The sequence below is a fragment of the Fukomys damarensis genome, unplaced genomic scaffold (assembly GCF_012274545.1).
Source record: "Fukomys damarensis isolate Sample0158 unplaced genomic scaffold, DMR_v1.0_HiC HiC_scaffold_5, whole genome shotgun sequence".
Lineage (NCBI taxonomy): Eukaryota > Metazoa > Chordata > Mammalia > Rodentia > Bathyergidae > Fukomys > Fukomys damarensis.
Genome location: NW_022900917.1, coordinates 17,115,537 through 17,135,339, shown reverse-complemented (window position 1 = coordinate 17,135,339; position 19,803 = coordinate 17,115,537). Strand labels below are relative to the sequence as shown.

The 19,803-nt window shown below is 44.1% G+C and overlaps 1 protein-coding gene across 1 annotated transcript in view; it reads left to right on the top strand.

Moving 5' to 3' along the window:
- The window catches only part of Pop1 (POP1 homolog, ribonuclease P/MRP subunit), a 34,536-nt gene extending 20,920 nt beyond the window's left edge, over positions 1-13,616 (top strand). Inside the window, exons 12-16 of the mRNA XM_010619572.2 lie at positions 3,245-3,360; positions 6,220-6,411; positions 7,466-7,620; positions 11,033-11,386; positions 12,333-13,616. Coding sequence (XP_010617874.1) covers positions 3,245-3,360; positions 6,220-6,411; positions 7,466-7,620; positions 11,033-11,386; positions 12,333-12,987 — 1,472 coding nt within the window. The 3' untranslated portion in view covers positions 12,988-13,616. The remainder of the gene's footprint in view (positions 1-3,244; positions 3,361-6,219; positions 6,412-7,465; positions 7,621-11,032; positions 11,387-12,332) is intronic.
- The last annotated feature ends 6,187 nt before the right edge of the window (positions 13,617-19,803 follow it).

Below are 19,803 nucleotides of genomic sequence, written 5' to 3'. Positions count from 1 at the left end.
GCCCGGCTTTTTTTTTTTTTTTTTTGGTATTGGGGATCAAACTCGGGCCCTTGTGCTTGGACGGCAGGCGGTGAAACCACTGAGCTAAATCCCTGGCCTTAGTTGTCTTTCTTTTTTAATGCTGGTATTGTTTAGTACAACCATAAAACTTGTAGTGTCTTCTACACCATTATAAATGCTGACTATCTTAATTGTCTCAAAGCCATGGTCAAACTACTTTGTTTCTCTTGATATCTCACATTTTTTTCTGGAATGAAGCAGTATATAGTAAATCCTTTCTAAGGCTGTTATCTTACTATATAAATCAGTTCATGTAAAATAAAAACATTTTGAAAAATATGATTTAATTTCCATGATAAAAGCTTACCATCTTGTTAGCTGTCACTTCAATACTTCATTAAAACCTTTTTTGTGGGCAGGCCTGGAGAGTCAGATACAGGGCATACATGAAAGCTAGGCAAGTGCTGTACCTCTGAGCTAACCCCCAACCCCAGACTTACTGTAAATGCTGTAATTTCATTGCAAATGTATTTTATCTGTTTACATGGGATTACACTGAGAAGTATACTTCTTAAGGAATTAGTACTATATTATTAACAAGTGTACTGTCCTGGAATATAAGTCAAAACCAAGGATAGAGCAGGGCGTCATGACACACACCTTGGGAGGCTAAGGCAGGAAGATCACAAGTGAAGTTTCAGTCCAACCTCGGCAACTTAATGAGACCCCATCTCAAAATAAAAAATAAAAAGGGCTGGGGATGTAGCATAATGCTAGAATGTTTGTATAGCATGTGTAAGGCCCTGGGTTCAGTTCCCAGTACTGTAGAAATACAAAATAAACAAATAAATAAAAACATCCCACCGGTAGAAGTATACTTTGGTGGGCTGGTCCATAAGAATATTAATCCTTGGAAAAATGAATTCCAACATGATGATGTGAAGACCTAATTCTCTGACGTAATTCCAGTCTGTTTGTATCAGAAGTCATTCTCTGCCTCTTTAGGCTTAGATGAGAAAGATCAGTTTTGGGCTAGTTGAACTGTAAAGAAAGAGTTGCCTACTTTGGATAACAATCTCTTTAGTTTCTTGTGTGTACTGAGTACTAACAGAGCCTTTAAAAGAGATGGTACATGAGGGACCTGAAGTGATGATGTATATTCTCAGATGCTTTGAAAAAGTTTCCTTGATCATTTGGTTTTTAGGTTTGAATTAAATATTAATAATGTGTTTTTATAAATATTTTTGAGTTTATTAATATAGCATTTAATTATGTAAGTAATTGCTTTCTAGGTGAGACTTAAAATACATACTTGGGGTGGAGATTGGGGTGTAGCTCAATGTAGTACACTTGTTACCATGTACAAGGCCCTGGGTTTAACTGTCAGCACCAGGGTAATAAAAGCCAAAATGAGATACAGCAAAACAAACACATTTTAAAAACTCCCAAATCTGTACTGTACTATCTTTTACTTCATTTACTTTCCTTAGTGTCTGTCTGCTGACTTGCTGTAATCAGTTATTTTAACTAGTCCTTGTCTGCAAGGAGTTTGCTTTAATACTGAATTTGGGAAGTAACTCAGTGGTAGTGCACATCCTTAGCATATTCAAGGCCCCAATTTCAATCTCCAGCATCACTACCGCCTCCAAAAAAAAAGAAGGAAAGGGACAAAGAAAATACTGAACTTACACTGTGCTTGTAAGCTTACATTCATCTCTCTCTTTAAACATCCTGGCTGTGTGACTTTGTGATAGAGCATGGGAAGAGTCTATTTGCCTTCAGAATGGTATTTACTTTTTATAGCTCTCGCAAGCACTTTTAGATCACAGAGTTACAGTTGGCTTCCAGGAGTGCCAAGTTAGTGGTCATTTTGCCATAACTTCTTTGTTTCTGTTTCTGGGAGGAAAAAAATCATAATAGCTTCAGGCAGGCGCTTTAAACATCTGCATATTTATAAAGTAGAGTGAATTTGAAGGCCAGTTTCCCTCCTGGCCAAATGCGACTGCCACTGATCCTTTTATTGTCTTCGTAGTTTCTGAGAGTGTCATAAAATGGAATCATATGATTTGTAGCCTTTTCAGATTGGCTTCTTCCTCTTTAATATGCCCTGAAAGTTCCTCAAGTGTCTTTTTGTGACTTGATAGTAAATTTCTTTTCAGCGATGAATTGTATCCCTTCATGTAGAATATTTAAAGTCGAGGCAGTGTAGTCCTGTGCGTTACACCCTGTGTGTCAGCCATTTCTTTGGTTTGCAACTCTTGTCTGAATAATATCCCACCCAGTTCTGTCACTCCTATCTGCAGCAGTGCTCCGCAGGAAAGCATTCTGGGTAGACCAGGGCTGGTGGGATGAAGCTTGTTGCTTGCTCTTAGACAGGTGGTGTGAACCTTCCTAGTGTCCTGCACTGGTGCCTGAGACCCCTGGTTAGTGTCTCAGAGAGGAGCATGCACGGAAGCCGTTTCTGCTCAGAGCAGTTCTCATCTCAGATCTGTTCATCGTTTAATTTTCTGTTTGTTCTCCCCTGAAATCTGGCCTGGTTACTTTGAACTTATGTTTTCCTAGCCATCAGACCCACAGAGGTATGTGCTTTTGACTGATATTTCTGTGTTGGCGTATTGGAACCATAGCCAAAATTCATGCATTGTCTAACTTGGTTGCTTTTAATTCTTCAGTCTAATAAAGTTAGATTTAGAAGTAGATTTTTTTTTTTACCCTTGATGATTAAATGACCTCATGGAGAAAGTGTCTTCTATCAATACAGGCATTTATCACTGAAAACATTCCTTTTCCTTCTCCAGTAGAGCCCTTTCTAGCATGGTGTGGCTTGCTTAAAGGGATAGAACCATATGTTTCATAGGAAATATACTCACCACACATTTCGTAAAAAGGACTAAACAGGTCCATAAAAATAGGTTATCAGAGACTTGAGATAAGAGACAGAAGAAAATGATGTAGAATTTGATTATTGTAAGTTCTTATTTTAGGCAGTTATCCAGAGGCAATTTAATATTGTGATATTTGCATCTTTTACATGAAAAATGCTTATCAAAGAAAAAAGTTCAGTAGCCTTTGCTATTTCAATGGCTGTGAAACCAGCTCTGACAGTAACTAAATTTCTTATCATGTAAATTCTTCTAGTTAAGTAAATGTCTGTAAGACATTTTCTTGTCATAATGGGCTAGTGTTCAAGTGTGAGTTATTGATCTAAGGATGTGGTTTGAAGGCTATTTCTTTTCCCTCTTAGATAATGAGCAAGTTAGACAGCTGCTTCTGGAGGGTGTGCCAGTGGAGTGTGCGCATAGCTTTATCTGGAACCAGGAGATCTGTAAGAGTGTCACAGAGAATAAAATCCTGGATCAGGTAACTAACAGTGTAAGGATTACTGGTAAACTCATGAATGACAGGTGAAACTCATCATTCTAGAGCCCGTAAAAAGTAATTTTATACTTTATAGAATCCAATAGACTTTCTTTTATCTTCCAACAAGTTTTTGGTTTCTTATTCATGATAATAGTGTTCTTTTCTTTTTTTTTCCTTTCTTTTATTCCCAGAACTAGAGAATGAGCCTTTGCCCTGAACTACATACCCTACCCTTTCTATTTTTTCATTTTGAAACAGGGTCTCCCTGAGTTGCACAAGCTGGGCTTGAACTTAACCATCTTCCTGCCTCAGTCTTCAGAATCTCTGGAGTTATAGGTGTGTGCTGCCCTGCCTGAAACACACTGTAATTTCTTTTCTGTTCTCAGGGAAGAATGATCTCTAGGAAAAATACAAAGACTTTTTCTTGAAAAGATAATCTCATTGTTGAAATATTTCTTTTCTTCTTCTTTTTTTTTTTTTTGCTACTGGGGATCAAACTCAGGACCTTGCCCTTGTGAGGCAGGTGACAGAACCACTGAGTTAAACCTCCAGCCCAATATGTTTCTCTTTTATTGCTTTTTTTCTCCCCTGAAATGTTCTCTGTCTGGTTTATTCTGACCCCTACTTGAGAAGAGGTTCAAATACATCTCCTACCAGAGGCTGGCCTTGTATTAGAGGTGGGGATATGTGACTAGGAGATGGTTGAATTATAAGGTCCTGAGGCCAGACTAGGAAAACTGAAGCTGGCTTTTTGAATGGAAGAGCTGGTACATGAACTTCCTCTCAGGTGGGATCAGAATTAACTGAATTTTGGGGAGCAAGATCAAGGCTACAATGGAGAAAAGATTTTAGGAAGTGAGAAGAGCATATGCAGTAGCCCAGAACAAAATTAGGATGATGTAGGGCTGGGGATTATCTCAGTCATTCCGCTGCCTGCCTCGCAAGTGCAAGGACCTGAGTTTGACCCCCGATTCAAAAAAAAAAAAGGACGATGTATCCATGAATTTCCAAGTACTTGAGTCAGCAATGGGTCAGGAGTTGAAACTGAAGAGATAAATTTAAATTTAAGGGCCAGCACATAAAAGAACTTGAGCCAGAGTAAGGATTTGGACTGAGGATATAAGGCACCACTGAAGGTTTTAAGGAGGGCTGTGCTACAAAGGGATTTCACTGTGGCAGCCATATGGAGGGTAGATTAGTTGGGGGGCAGGGAACCTGGAGAAAGGACTATGGGTTGATGGCCTTAAAAGACCCTTAAAATACTCCAAGTATGACATGATGGGACTTGAATTAGGGCAGAAGTGGACATGCTGAAATTTAAAATGTTATTTTCCTGGAGGGCAGAATTGTTTGGCTAGAAGATGCAAGAGAAGAAAGGAGACTTAGCTGGAGTGACAGTGTATGCCTGTAATCCCAGCACTCTGGGAGGAGGCAGGCAGACTGCAAGTTTGAGTGCAGGCTGGGCAATGTAGAATTAAAAAAAAAGGAGGCTGGGGGTGTTGATCTGTGTGAAAGATTGAGTTCAATCTCTAGTACCCTCTCGCCCTAAAAAAGAGATTGAGGAAAGGAGAGTGGTGTAGGATTTATAGATAAGTACCTAAGGTTCTAACTAGGGTTTAGAATCTCAGTTACAAGGGAGCTGAGCCACGTTTGCCTTGTTCATGCTGCATTCCCAGGTTCTAGAACCTGCCCACATGTGAGGCGCTCAGTCACAGTCTGAGTGGATGGGTGCATGAATTGTGAGTCGCAGGTCGTTTAGCTACACAGCAGATGCAGGAGGAGGGTGAATGCAGCAGGAAGGGGCAGTGCTTCAGGGCTATGGCACTTCCTAGGAGCAGATACCTAGGAGAAAGGACTTGATTCCAGATGGGAAACTGGGGACTAAAGAGAAACGCACTTTGGCGTGAACAGTATGCACATAGGTAGGTGGTAGCGGAAGCTCAAGCAAAGATAAAAAGACTAGGGCTTCGTGATGCCTTGATGAGCACGTGTGAGGTTGCAGAGTTAGGTGGAGTTGTGTGTCACGTTCTAAGTTGAGTGATGGCCCTCTCACCTGCCTGTGCATCCATTCTTTCTTGGTTCTGGGGATCGAACTCAGGATCTTGTGCTTGTGAGGCAGGCAGCAGAACCACTGAGCTAAATCCTGGGTGTTATCCATTCTAAATCCCTGTTATCCATTCTTTACATTGCACTTAACAAATACTTTATAGCATCTTCTGTTTTAAGTCTTTCAGACCTGATGAGAGGTTTTCTTAAGAACCAGAATATTTTTCCAGTTGCCTGTCCTCAAGAAGCTGTCATTAACTGTACCTTTTTTTTTTTTTTTGGTACCAGGGATTGAACTAGGGACCTTGCGCTTGTGAGGCAGGTGCTGGAATCACTGAGCTAAATTCCCAGCCCAACTGTACCTTTTTTTTTTTTTTTGGTACCAGGGATTGAACTAGGGACCTTGCGCTTGTGAGGCAGGTGCTGGAATCACTGAGCTAAATTCCCAGCCCAACTGTACCTTTTTTCATGCCAGTCTTAATCAAATACATGTAGGGACAGAGAATAAATATATGAGATTAATTTTGATATGAGATTGCAGAATGAATGTATCATTCTGTAACTTTGAATCATCTAGCCCAATCTTAGCAAATTTAAGACAGTTTGGCAGGCATTTTCTACCAAAGCCTCTGTAAGAGGAAGATCTTTATAGGAGGAATACTTTGTGCTTATGATGGGTTACATTTATTCAGGAGGCCTCCCCCACCCCTTTTTTAAAGAGCACCTAAGTTTCTAAAGCTGCTTGTAGGGAGACCCAGTAAATCTTGTAAAAGATTGGGGTTGTTTGTCTTGAATTATTTTCTTCCACTTTAGGATTTAAACCGGATGAGAAGTGAATTGCTGGTGCCTGGGTCACAGCTTGTTTTAGGTCCCCACGAATCCAGGATACCCATACTTTTGATTCAACAGCCAGGCAAAGTGACTGGTGAAGACCGACTAGGATGGGGCAGTGGCTGGGATGTCCTCCTCCCAAAGGGCTGGGGCATGGCTTTCTGGATCCCATTTGTAAGTTACTCTTTGCAACATTTAAAATGCTAATAAATAACTCCTAGTAAATACCAAATGCTACAAGTAGAATGTGTGTATGACTTAGAAACTGAGTAGTATATTTCTGAGTAGTATGTTAGAGGCTTAATCCTGGGTACAGCATACTTCATACAAATAGTCCCAGGACAAGGTTCTCCCTTGCACTGACATAGTGTGAATTTTTGAGGTTTTAAAAATGGCCTGATTTTTAATAGTAGTAGCAACAAAATGTTGAGTTTTCAACTTGGAGTTTTAGTTTAAAAGCCAAAGGCAATTTTTACAGGTGTATAGAATATACTTTTTTTTCTAAAATGTTAACTATAAGCATATAGTACCTCTATTAACTACAGTTGTGTTTTATTGAAATGTCACGTGTTGTATTTTTCTCATTAGATTAAATATTACTTTGGTACAGATTGAATGGCATATCAGACTACTAGATTCATACAATCAGTTGATTTTTAGCAATTATGCTTAGTGCAAAGGACATTTGGTTAATTATTTAGGAGTGGTAATATTTTTAAATAATTCCACTTAATTTTTTAAATTTATGAAATGTTTCAGGGATAAAAAAAAAAATACTGGTATAATAAATGCCTGTGTATTCTTCACCTGCTGTCCAGTTTAAGGAATAAAGCATACAGACCCCCTGGAATTACTCTGTGGCCCACTCTCCCAACTTACTTCCCTTCCCATAACCTAAAATAATCACTATTCTGATTTTGGTGTTTGTCACCAGTACGCATATTTTTATATATTTATTAACGGTTTTTATTCTGTAACGAAACTGCATGTAATGTGCTTTTAAACTATATATCTCACTGTATATATGCTTTTGCTACTTACTATATTCATTTGGTATGGAGGTTTCCATGTTGAATGATAAGCTCTAGTTCATTCATTTTTGCTATCAGATAGTAATAAGCTATAGGATTTTCCTACCATGTGTTTGTCCATTCTCCTTCTAATGTACCTTTTAGCAATTTTACATTATGTAGGTAAATTGATGGCATCTTTTGATTTTGTTTTCTAGATCTATCGAGGTGCAAGAGTTGGAGGATTAAAAGAGGGTCTAGTGCATTCTCAGTATAAAAGGGCACCTGCTATCCCAGCTGATTTCCCGGACTGTCCTGCTGGGGCTCTCTTTGCTGAAGAGCAAGCGAAGAATCTTCTTGAAAAGTACAAAAGGTGAGGAAATGCCCTCTATCCTGGTAATGTCTTAAGGAATAAGAAGTTGGGGGGCCAAGGATTTAGTTCAGTGGTTCCTCCACCTGCCTCACAAGTACAAGGACCTGAGTTCGATTCCCGGTATTAAAAAAAAAAAAGAAGTAGTGCCTACCTACCTTGCCTAGCAGTTTGGGCATGAATTCTATAACTCTTCATGTGCAATGTGGTATCATCTTGAGCGCTGCGATACCATGAAGTAACTAAGATGATATTACTTAAGTCAGGAGATTGTCTTATGTCCATCTGGCTCTTGTAGGCACATTCAGGTTGCAGCCTTTCTCTTGGTTATTTACTGGCTTTGATAGTGGCGTCCACCTGAACTGTGGCCATGAGTTCCATACACGTGCTAATGGAGTCTCGCATCTAACCTCCTTGTGGAAATTGTGCTTTTAAAAAACTGACTGCAGAATTATTATATATTTATAAAATTTTAATGAATCTATGGAAATAGTTAAAAATACTTTACAAATGGATGTAGTCCTGCTGTCCATAGAGATAAGCACTGTTTTTATGTTTAAGTAGCTGTTCACCTGGACTGTGTTTCTTTTCTTTAATTGAAGAGTGAGTGAGGGGCTTTATTTCCTTCACTTAGGGAAGTCCTTGTGCATATCAGGAACGAACCTGTATTCCACTGACTGGTAGGCTCCCTCTCTCTGTCTCTCTTGTGGCATCTATGGTGTCTAGCCAGTGTCAGGGCATGGTAGGCCTGCATAACTTTTCTTGGTTTTCTGGGCCAAGTGCATAATAGGAGGTTCTGCTGTAGTCCCTTTCCTGAGCTCCATGGGGACCACGTTATGCCTTCCTCTTCCCTGCTGCAACCACAGAAGCAGGCACAGGACCTGGCTCTCCGGCCGTGTTCAGTGATATATGGGTGACGATGACACATTCCCGGATTGTTCATTTACTGGCTCTTGGAGGGTGGCGATCCTGTGCTACAATCCTGTGTCTCCCATAATGCCTAGTCAAGGTCTTTTAGGTATTTGGTCAATAATTGATAGTAGTACTTTTTTTAATGCATGTATATTTCCCATAGGTACAGAATTTTATTTTAGTAAAAGATTATTCTATATAAACTATTTTGAAACTTGCCCCTTTCAACGATAGTGGATGGTTTCTTCATATCAATGACTCTGAACCAAATGTTGGCATACTTTTCGCAGAGAACCAGATGATGAATATTTTTGGCTTTGTGGTCCCTTTGGTCTCCGTGACAACTACTTAGCTCTGTCATTGTGGCACGAAAGCAGTCACAGATGACATAGAAACTAATGAGCATGGCTGTGTTCCAATCAGACTTTATTTATGGATACTCATATTTGAATTTTATATAATTTTCATGTGTCATAAAATATTATTCTTTTGCTTTTTTCAACCATTTAAAAATATAAAAACCATTCTTAGCTCACGGGTTGTACAAAAATAGGCAGGGACCAGATTTGGCCTGTGAGTCACAGCTCTCCTGCTCTGACTGGAAATAGAACTTTTGAGTGATTCCATGGAATTGGAGTATGGGTGGTACTTTATCAGTGGCCCTTTGGTTACTTCCTATTTCTTCCTGTGTGCTCTGTGAATATTTCCTTGTACACATCTCTATTGGTGTGTTGTACATATTCACTCACTTAACAGTACTGATTTAGAGTGTACTGTGTGTCCAGCACCACTCTCGGCACCACGGCTGTCGCAGGGACAAGGCTGACAAAGTCTGTCCCTGGCTCTGCGAGGCCTGTGTTCTTGATGGACACAGTTCCCAGTTCTTTGATGGACATGTTTCCAGGCTGGTAGGGGGACTCAGAAGAGGGCAGGGAGGCTGAATGCAAGTGTTGCTAGGAATATGGAGGGGGAATCAAGCACCTGGGTGGAGGGGTGGCATCTGACAGGATGGGGGTCCAGTTTTTCCACTTAGAGAAGTCAGCCCAGGCAGGAGGGCAGGTGCTATGGTGAGGAGATTGTCTGAACTGTGACTACCTTCTTGGCAGACAGAGTGGTGAGGTTGTAAGCTGGAAGCAAGAAGTGGAGAGGGGCTGTTGGAGATTTGAAGAGAGAGAAATGGTTGCAAACAGTTTTCTGGGAGAGAAGATTGAATTGACCAGAGAAATAAAATGAGATTTATAAGTAGTGGAAGAGCACTCCCACTTGTTTTGTGTTTATAAAGTAACTGCTGTGATTTCTTCCTCTGCGTGCTGCCCAGCAGATATTGGCACAGGGCACTGGGGAGCTGCTTTAACCTGGCTGGGCTCTGCCAGGTGGAGGGAGTTGAAGGCGTACGTAAGGGAGGGCCTGTGTGCCCTTGGACCCTGAGCTGATGGGGTAGGGGGGCAGTGGGGAGGATGAGGAACTGGTGGTGTAACTGAGTGGCGGCTCTGATGGGAGGAGTTTGGGGGAGGGTAAGCGGGCGAATGGAAGGCAGTGTTCTGAGAAGAGCTCCTTGGAATTGAGACTGTGAGATGCGGCTGACTGGCAATGACCGAGCTAAGGTGGGTCCCAGAGGGGAAGTAACTGTATTTGAAGGATGGTTTATGTAGATGCAGGGGGAGAGGGAGGCCACTGTGAGTGACGACAAATGTTTGGGAGTGGAGGAAAAGGGTTATGGAGGTGAATGGGAGCATCTGGGAAGTTGGCAGAGGACTTGGCTGAGCAGTTCCGTGGCTTGTGCTGATACAGGTGCGGTGTGCTCAAGTCATTCATGGCAGCACTGTTTGTAGAAGCAGAGGCTTAGAAATAACCAAAGTGTCTTTCAAAAGAGGGCTGCCTATGTAGATTAGGGTATACACAGCCTTTTACAAAAGAGTGAGTGAGCTTGACGTATTGATACTAAGCAATCTCCAGGATATTTTTGTTAAAATAGAAAAGTTAAGTTAGACATAAGTTAGACAAAAATTACTGTATCTCGTATGTTCCCATATGAGCAAAAAAGAAGTAGATACCCACATGCTTGTATGTACATGAGATGCCTTTGGAAGGATGTCTAATAAACTGATAAGGACCTTGTCTTTGTGGAGGACAGCAGGGTCATAGGAGTGAGAGAGAAACTACACTGTGACCTTGGACTTAGCCCTGTGGATGTACAGGGACATCTCCAAACTCTAGGAGTGCCATATGCTTGGACCTCTCAGGAGTGGCACTCTGTGGGGCTGTTGAGTGGCCACATGGAACTACTTTGTATCTCCTACACTCCAGGGGAAACAAAAACTCATGGCCAGTAGTGTTGGCTCTTATTCTCTTAGCATACATTTCCTGGAAAGCATGGTGTGTGTGTGTGTGTGTGTGTGTGTGTGTGTGTGTGTGTGTGTGTGTGTTAGATGGAGATAATGGCTCTAATTAACTGTCACTCCTCAGTTGTTGAAAATCTGTTCTCCTCTTTGCTTTTCCGTAGGCGCCCTCCTGCCAAACGGCCCAACTATGTCAAGCTTGGCACACTGGCACCTTTCTTCTGTCCCTGGGAGCTGTTAACTCAGGACTGGGAGTCCAGAGTCTGGGCCCAAAAAGGGTCTTCTTTAGAAGCCTCTCCAAGTGGTGAGAAGAGTGACCTGAGAAGATGCGAGGTGCCTCATGCTTCCACCCCTGAACAACCTCCTCAGCCATCTGCTGAAGCAGTTACATCTGTCACCATGGAGTCGGAAGTCTTGGACACAGAGTGTCAGGACCAGCCAGGCACTGAGAGTGTTATGGACCAGGATGCCAGTGAGAACCATGTTGCTGCCACCAGTAGTCAGCTCTGTGTTCTTAGGTAAGTGCAGTTGACTTTTGGATATATTTTTCATTATTTATTTTTATACTGAGCAGGGCACAGGATGCAAAAGTTAGCACTGTTCCTTCTTGTAAAACCCAGGTGAATGCATGGGTTTTCCGGAGGAAGTCCTTTGATGTTGTATAGAGGGTCCAGCAAAGCAGAATGATGTTAGTTGACTTGAGGGCATGATAGTAACTGGTGAATGAAAGGACTGTTGTCTGAGGTTCTAAACCGAGGCAGTTTTTCCTGTGACCTCTTTCATTTAGTCTTTGCTCCCACTGCCATGCCCTTATGGGTGTAGTCCTGCTAGGTCACCAAGAACCTCTTGCACTGAGCAAGCTTTTCTTTCTTTGCATCCCTCAGTTACAGCTCTTCTGGTTCCTTTTCAATTGTAGACTCATAGTGGGTTAGCAGCCCCCTCAGTGTAACATGTCATGTGCAGCTTCTGGGTAAAATGCGTCTCACCCTTGGTACTGCACAGGCCAAGGTCTGCTGCCTAGCATCTCCCCGTAGAATATGCTTTCACTTTAAAAACGCTCATCTCTTTCCCTCATACTTCTCTTTCTATACAGTAAGCTCAGAATTTCATATCCTTTTTTCTTACTTCAAATCTAACTATCCCTTCAGGTTTTCCTCATCAGAATACCAGTTCCTCTTTGTTTCCATCCCATCACTGATGACAGCCCTCCATTCTAGCCACTGTCTTAATTTTCTCTGCCTTCAACTTCTTAAACTTTTAGTTTTAGAATGACAGACACATACAAAGGAAAATATTTTTACTAAAATATATTAATACGTATTTTTAATTTAAAAATTATAGTTTTTATACTTTCTCGCATATAGTCTAAAAAAATCAAATTAACTCTAGCAATGCCTAATTTTCTGATTGCATATCTTTGCTTAAACACAATATCCTCAAACGTGTGTCTCTGGCTTCATGTAGGAGTAGAAAATTTCTGAAGCAACTGTCCACCTGGTGTGGGCCCCGTTCTGAGGACCGGCGGGCAGCCCGGTGGGGCCCTGGCAGAGGCCAGCAAGGACTGACCAGAGAGACCTGCCTAGTCTTCGTGGACCACTTCCCCAGGGCCCTGGTGTGGGTCAGCCTGTCCCTGCTCAGGAGGGGCAGCCCTGAGCCACATTCCATGATCTGTGTCCCGGCTGAGGAGGACCTGCTCCAGCTCAGTCAGGACCCACAGTACTGTGGGCCCCAGGAGCCCCGGCACAACGACCCATTCAAGAGTGTCATCCTGAAGCAGAAAGAAAAGAAGAAAATGGAGAAAAGGCAGAACCGAGGATGTGCTGCTTCCAAGGGCCTGGTAGCAGGGCCGCCTGAGGCCAGGCAGGAAGCCCCGACTCTGGGACTGTGGTCAGGTACCCTCCCGGGTTTGACTTCACACTGCTCCAGAGCCCTCCTAGGTTTTGTCACGCAAGGAGATTTTTCCATGGCTGTTGGCTGTGGAGAAGCCCTGGGGTTCGTTAGTGTGACAGGCTTGCTGGATCTGCTGTCCAGCCAGCCAGCAGCTGAGAGGGGCTTGGTGCTGCTGAGGCCTCCTGCCTCCCTGCAGTACCGATTTGCGAGAATTGCTATTGAGGTGTGAATACAGTTCATGGCCTAGCAGGGCTTGGATGATAACTTTGCCAAGTCCCACAGTTGGAGAGTCTTGCTTTCCCTGTCTTCTCTTTCAAAATATCATGTGAAATTCCTTGGAGACAAGAATAAAAAATGATGTATTATGCAAATGATGAAAGGTTTACATCATTCCAGTTCTCATGCCTCGCTGTAATACCTTTAAATTGTGTAGCCAAAAGCTTTTGTGTTATGATCTCTGGCCTGTGTGACTCCTGCTGAAAAGTATTAGAAGCTCTACCTTTTGTCATCCCTTTTTTGTGAGGAACAATGTTTGGAAGGCCATATAGTCATGCACTGAGCAGTACCGTTTTACTGACCTGATTGTTAACCAAAGAAGAAAAGACTATAAACATCTGACTTCTGTGGATGAAGTTTAGGTCCCTGTGCAGGCCATGCTCTGTCTGTGCCATAATCAGATGCTTAATACTTTATGCCAGAGAGGAAAAGATGAACAATTTATCACTGCTTGTTTTTAGGCAGGCTTGAGAAGCCAGGCACAGCGGCCCATTCAAGAGCGAGATCGCAGCAGACGCAGGAGTTGGGCAGGAATTAAAATGGTTGGGTTCTGTGGCTTTGTGACCTGTCCGTTATTGACCAACATGCGATCCTAGGAATTATTTAATTTTTTTAAGTAAAAAATTATTTTTGTTTTATAAAGAAATTTCTCAAGGTACAAGGAGCGTTTCTGAAAAATGGTCTATGGCATAAATCAACTGAAAATAAATAAAGATTGCAGGGTCAGGTTGATTTGGGAAACTGGGTTAACCCAAGGTAAGCATTCTTTTCTTAAAGGATCTCTCGACACTTCATTCATAATGTGCATTGTGACTCTCCAAGAAGAAAGATACTAGTATCTAGTGTTGTCTCAGTCACTTTCTTCCTGGCCGGGACAAAGTAACTGACACCCACAGCTTAGGGGAAGAAAGGTTTATTTTGGCTCATGTTTCGGTCCATATTTGGCAGGACAGCGTGACAGAGCAGATCTGCCCATGCCCACGGCGAGGTGGACAGGAGGCAGAGCCAAGGGAGAGAAACCCAGGCCGTGCCTTCAGCTGTAAGCACCTGCAGGACAGATAGTCACTTTCCAGAAGCCCTGTCCACGAGCACAGGGGGCTCTTGGGAGACATCTAGGTAAAAGCCATAGCAAGTATTTTCTAACTCTTTGTGATCCCCGAACACCTTTTACAAGGAGCGCTCTGTAGGATGTGTTCTCAGGGACCCGCTCTGGTCCAGTGTGACCCTGTGGTGCCATGGCTACCTTTGCCGTGTGATAGGTGCCCAGGTGCCTGGCACCATCAATGTGGTCTCATTGTCCACCCGAGGTCTGGAGTGGGGCACGAGAGAGACTGCATCCTGCCCTCTGCTTTTACTCATCCATGGAAAAACTCAGTGGCTCATCAGCTTTTAGCACTGAACACCTTACTTTCCTTCATCTCTAGCAGAGTCCGTGTGGGATTTTAACAATGTACGTGTGTAGTTAGGCATTATTTCATGTAAGAGCATGTCTTCACGTGGCGTTTGACAGTAAAGTTCACTGGGGCAATGCGCGGGGGAGGTGCTGCCGGCCTGACCGTAGGGCGAAAGCACCGTGAGCCAGTCGGTCCACAGCTGGTGTTTCTCCTCTCACCATCCCTCTGAGTGTGTGTCCAACCCAAACAGGACTGAGACAACAGTGTAAGTGGTGTCTAAAATGTCACCTGATGTTCAGTTGTGACGACTGGGCCATCCCTCGTGTTTTCTAGGCTCTGAGCCACTTCCTCTGTGGTTTAGCTCTTGACAGAAGTCTTGGTTGCCCTGTGGCCACCTGACCTCATTCTGTACAGTGCCCTGCCTGGGTCTGTTGCTCTGCCCTAATCTTGGACAGGGTGTGTTTGCAGTCTCTCTTCCCTGTTGGGTGGCAGGTCACAGAGCCATGTGCTGAAAAGATTGACTAGCATTTAAAAAAACCTATCCTGGAGCACTGGTTTCTGAAGAAAGGTGTTTTGTGACTAAATTTGTAAAAAGCTATCTGTGGCGACTTCCTATTACAGATTCACAGTGAATATTTGCATAGTCAAGGCTCCAGCATTTCTGGAAAGAAGTCTGTTTTGTCTTTCAGCCTCCACCCCTGCTTCTTTATATTCCTGTAGTCCGGAGAGCACTGGTTTTCTGGAATATGCTTTGAATAACTGGTAACACCTGCACACATGCAACAAAAAGTCCATGTCCCTTATGAAAAAGACCGTTGGTAATGGCTTCACTCTAAGCCAACTCAATTGATGATTTTGATCCCGATAGGTGCCTGCCGCCCTGTACTAGAGCCACTTAGCTACTGAGGAAGTATAACATGGCCCTTCTCCTTGTTGAGAGAACAACAGTTTCAGGGTCCACAGAGGAAGCACCCTAAAAGGCTGACTTCTCAGCAGTTCCATGCTTGGCTCTTGTAAAGCACAGAACTGATTCTTACTGGGTGATTGCTCTTTACTTCCTTTGGAATTAACGTAAGTAATGCTGTTAAACTAACCATCTGTATTCATTGTAGGAAAACTAGAAGATGACACAGTTTATGTCTCCTGGATGTTTGACACCTTTGCTTAGCTATGTGGGCACTGAGATGTAGGGAGTAGTTTCCTTTTGAGGAAGATAATGTTAGTAATTGCTTAAATACAAGTGTGTGTTGCCAGTTCCTTAGGGAACTTCATTAGCATGAGTCCTAACTGTAATTGCTCTTTTAGTGGAAATAGAAAGCTGGTAGTAAACAGCCCATTGTGTACTAAGGTTGCATGGCTGTCTCAGCTCCCCGGGTCCTCTCCCCAAGATCTCTCTCTGTGCAGATATCGCAAAATTTAAAAAATAAAATTTTGAGACAATTCTGGTCTCAAGCATTTTTGGATGGGGGCATTCAACCTGTAATACAAAAACTAGCAATTGCAGGCCACTCTGAGCAGCAAATCCAGTTGCACAGTGCTTGTGGTCACTGCAGGCCTCCTGGGACACAGGTGCTGTCTTGTTTCCTGCAACATGAAGCGTCTGGGCAGGAACTTAGTGGCCCAGAGTGGTGGCTCCCACGGAAAGAGGTCACATTTTGAAAAAGAAACCACCCCAGCTCATCACTTGCATAACCTTCACTACTCCACAGTATCAAGTGAGGCCTTTATTATTTCTCTTGGCAAATGTCCTTCCAGATAGCTGTTTCACCCAGGGAATGTTTAAAGCCCAGGTTCATCTCCAGGCAAACAGATTTAACTGATCAGGGATGTGGCCCGGGCATTGGGATTCTTGTTTTTTTTTTTTTGGTACGGGGAATCAAATTTGGGACCGTGTGCTTATGAGGCAGGCGAGGCAGGCGAGGCAGGCTGTGGAACCACTGAGTTACATCCCTGGCCCCATGGACGTTGGAATTCTTAAGAGCTCCCAAGTGACTTGCAGCACACTGTTTGGACCTTTAAAGTGAGGCAGAGACAGTTTTCCACAGTGGCAACCGCACAAGGCCGGGCAGGAGCAGATACAAGCTGTCTGGTTTTGAGGCTCACAGGAATTATCGATGTTCCTGATTGGGGTTCTGCTGGAGCCAAGCAAACGGCCAGGTTTACACCGGAGCATTTCCCCTCCGCCCCGTTTTTGTGGTAATTTAATGTAACCAGGTGCTCTCTGGGAGGCCGTTCCCCCGTCCGCGGAGCTCGAAGTTGCTCTCCAGCCTCACTGCCCTTCCCCGCCTTGCTCACCGTGCTGGTCCCCCCTCATCCCACCCTTCCAAGCTTGATTTTTCTTCTCGGGGAGGCCTTCTTACCCTGTTTAACATATCCTTCTCCTGCCTGCATCCCATGCTGGGCTTCTTTCCCCCATTAGATCACAATGTGTAGCAGTTCTTTCCCTATTGACTTGCTGCTGTCTACTCCATTACACGGTGAGCCCTAGGAAGGCAAGACCATTCTTTAATTTCCATTTCTCAGGGAGTGAACCCAGGTTCTGGGAGAGTTCTTAAGCCATAACTTGTGTTAATGAATTCTTCCTGAATTGATGTACAGTATTCATCCAAGAGGTACTGTATTTGTATTAAACTCTATTGCAGGCCAGGTATATGTTGTAATGAACAAATTAGCCACAAGGTGGTGGCAAAACCACACAAGTAAACAGCTCTTTCTGGAAAAACTATCAGAACTAAAACAATTCAGTTGTTCTTGTGCAGTAGGTTGGGGACAGGCAGGGGATATGAGGTCAGAGATCAATCAGTAATCTCCCTTCTGAGGTCAAATCCATGCTAACAAAATCCTATTTTAAAAGACTGTGGTGCAGTGCCACTGAGCTAAATTCCTGGCCCTTTTTTGTTTTGGGGACAAGGCCTTACTATGTATTCCAGGCTGGCCTTGAGCTCATGGCAACCTTCCTTCCTCAGCCTCCTGAATAATGGGATTACAGGTGTGAGCCACCATGCCTGGCTTAGAAGAAACAACTTTAAAAGCTTTTATCTAACAGACAAATTTTATTTACACTGTCCCCAGTAAGGTGGTTCCCCTTCATCACAAGCGGATGCCTCCAATGATGGAGAGGAAATGCCATCACCACCTTGACAGTGGATGGTTAAACTGCAACCATTGGCTCTGGTTTCACCCTATGTCATGACATTCTTATTTCAGCTAACATTGAGAGCCATCCCTTTATTTCTATGAAATCAGTTATTAGTTATTAACATTTTGTTTTCTTTCCTCTAGGCTAAACAGGCTTCCTTTCTTTTGCTTTCCCTTTCTATTTCCAGCATCTCACGGAGGACTTTGAATTGTTTTTTTTGGACACAATGTGATTTTCTGTCAGAAAGCCTGGCACAGCAGTGTGGGCCCTGGCAGGACTGCCGCCTGGAGGGAGACCCTTGGGTGCTCTGGGTCTCTGAAGCTGGCTGCATCTCCAGCGTCCTTCTCCCCTGCTGTGCAGGGCTCCACACTGCTGCCTGAGGCCTTGTGTTCTTTTGGCTTCCCTTAAAGGAGGAGCCCACACAGCGTACATGCAGGTGATTTATGTCAGGAAGTGACCTAAGGGGACAGGTAGGTGGAGGCCGGGAAAGGCTGGAAAGGTGGTCCCAGTAGCACTCGGTTACTCTTGGGGGCACTGGGCTCCCTCCCTGGGGACGCTGTGGCATTCTGCACTGTTCACCTGCAGCCGGGAAGAGGGACGTCTTCATTTTCCAGCTCCTGTTTCTGCAGGCCCAGGGCCGCTCCAGGGAGTGTGCGTTTCTACCTTCTCTGGAATGCTGGTGGCTGAGCCTGCTCCCCGGCGTCCCCTGGAAGTGCTCGTGCATGGCGTGTGTACCCGTGCCCGTGTTGTGAGCAGCAGGCTCACAGATGTGCACTAAGGAACAAGTGCCAGAAGTGTGCGTGTGGACTGCAGCGGAGGTGTTGGCCGAGCCTGGGACGGTGAGGGTTCAGCCGCCCAGCAAGCTCCCACTCCCGGGTCGGTGCAGCTCCGATTCATTCTTGTGGTACACCAGGACAGTCATCTGGTAAGAGACGAGTGGGAAGGCTGGGGAGCGGGGGTTGGCTCGGTGGTGCGGGCCGCCTGCCTCTCAAGTGCAAGGACCGGAGTTTGAGTCTGAGTCCCCAGTACAAAAAAAAAAAATGGCGCTGGGGCTGGCTCTCCCATTATTCCCTGTGAGCCTCAGAGTTTGCTCTTCCAGCTCAGCAGTTCTCTGGCTTCCCTCAGGTCTGCAGAGCCCCAGGTGCCACCACGGAAGAGGCGATTCTGTCCACAGGAGTTGAGCCCGCCGGTTACCTGCCTTGGCCCTGGTGTGCAAACGCAGACCCGGCTTCTAGGAAGCTCATGGCTCAGGGATCAGCATCACTGGGCCTGGTCTTCTCTGGTTTTTTTCCACTTTGGAGATTCTGGTATTTTTGTCATTGACTTTTTTTTTTTTTTTTTTTTTTTTTTTTTTTTTTTTTTTTTTTTTTTTTTTTTTTTTTTTTTTTTTTTTTTTTTTTTTTTTTTTTTTTTTTTTTTTTTTTTTTTTTTTTTTTTTTTTTTTTTTTTTTTTTTTTTTTTTTTTTTTTTTTTTTTTTTTTTTTTTTTTTTTTTTTTTTTAAGACAGAGTCTCACTATTCAGTTCAGACTGACCTGGAACTCAGTATATAGCCCAGGCTGGTCACGAACTCACAGCCACGGCGATCCAACTGTCTCACCCTCTGGAGTGCTGGGATTACAGGTGTGCACCGCCACGCCCGGCTGTCACTGACTTCACAGACTTGAATGTTAGTCTTTTCGGGTGTTATGAATTGAGGCCTCAGGAACTTTTTTTTAACAGTGAAGTCTTGTTTCTGGGCCTCTGTGGGCTGTTGTTGTTTTGTTTGTTTGTTTTTGGTTGTGAAGCCTGGATTCTGGTACTGACTTGTTGGGCTTTCTGGGCAGGAGCTTGTCTTTCTTGCAACCTCTAGCAGCTGTCCCTGGAGGGAACTTGTGGGTGCTTTGCCATGCCTGCAGCTCCCCAATGGCCACTTCTGGGCCCAGGGCTGACAGAGGCGTGGTGGAGCTGGGTGGTGGAGGCCTCCTCCTTGGCCATTGGGTGCTGCCCAGGTGGCTGCGTTCCCAGGGCTGCAGTTGAAAGAGGGTCCCAAGGCCGAGGCTGGGAGGTCAGTGTCCTGACTCATCGGTGTCGTGTCTGTAACCCTCCGGGGCTCTCCTGAAGGCAGCGTGGCTCTGAGAGCCTCAGTGACACCTGTGGAGCCTTTACCCTCAGGACAGGGCTGTGCCCAGGGGGCTGGGCACTGCTGGTCCCTCGACCTCAGAGCACTTTGAGGTGAGAGGGGGCAGGGACCTCATG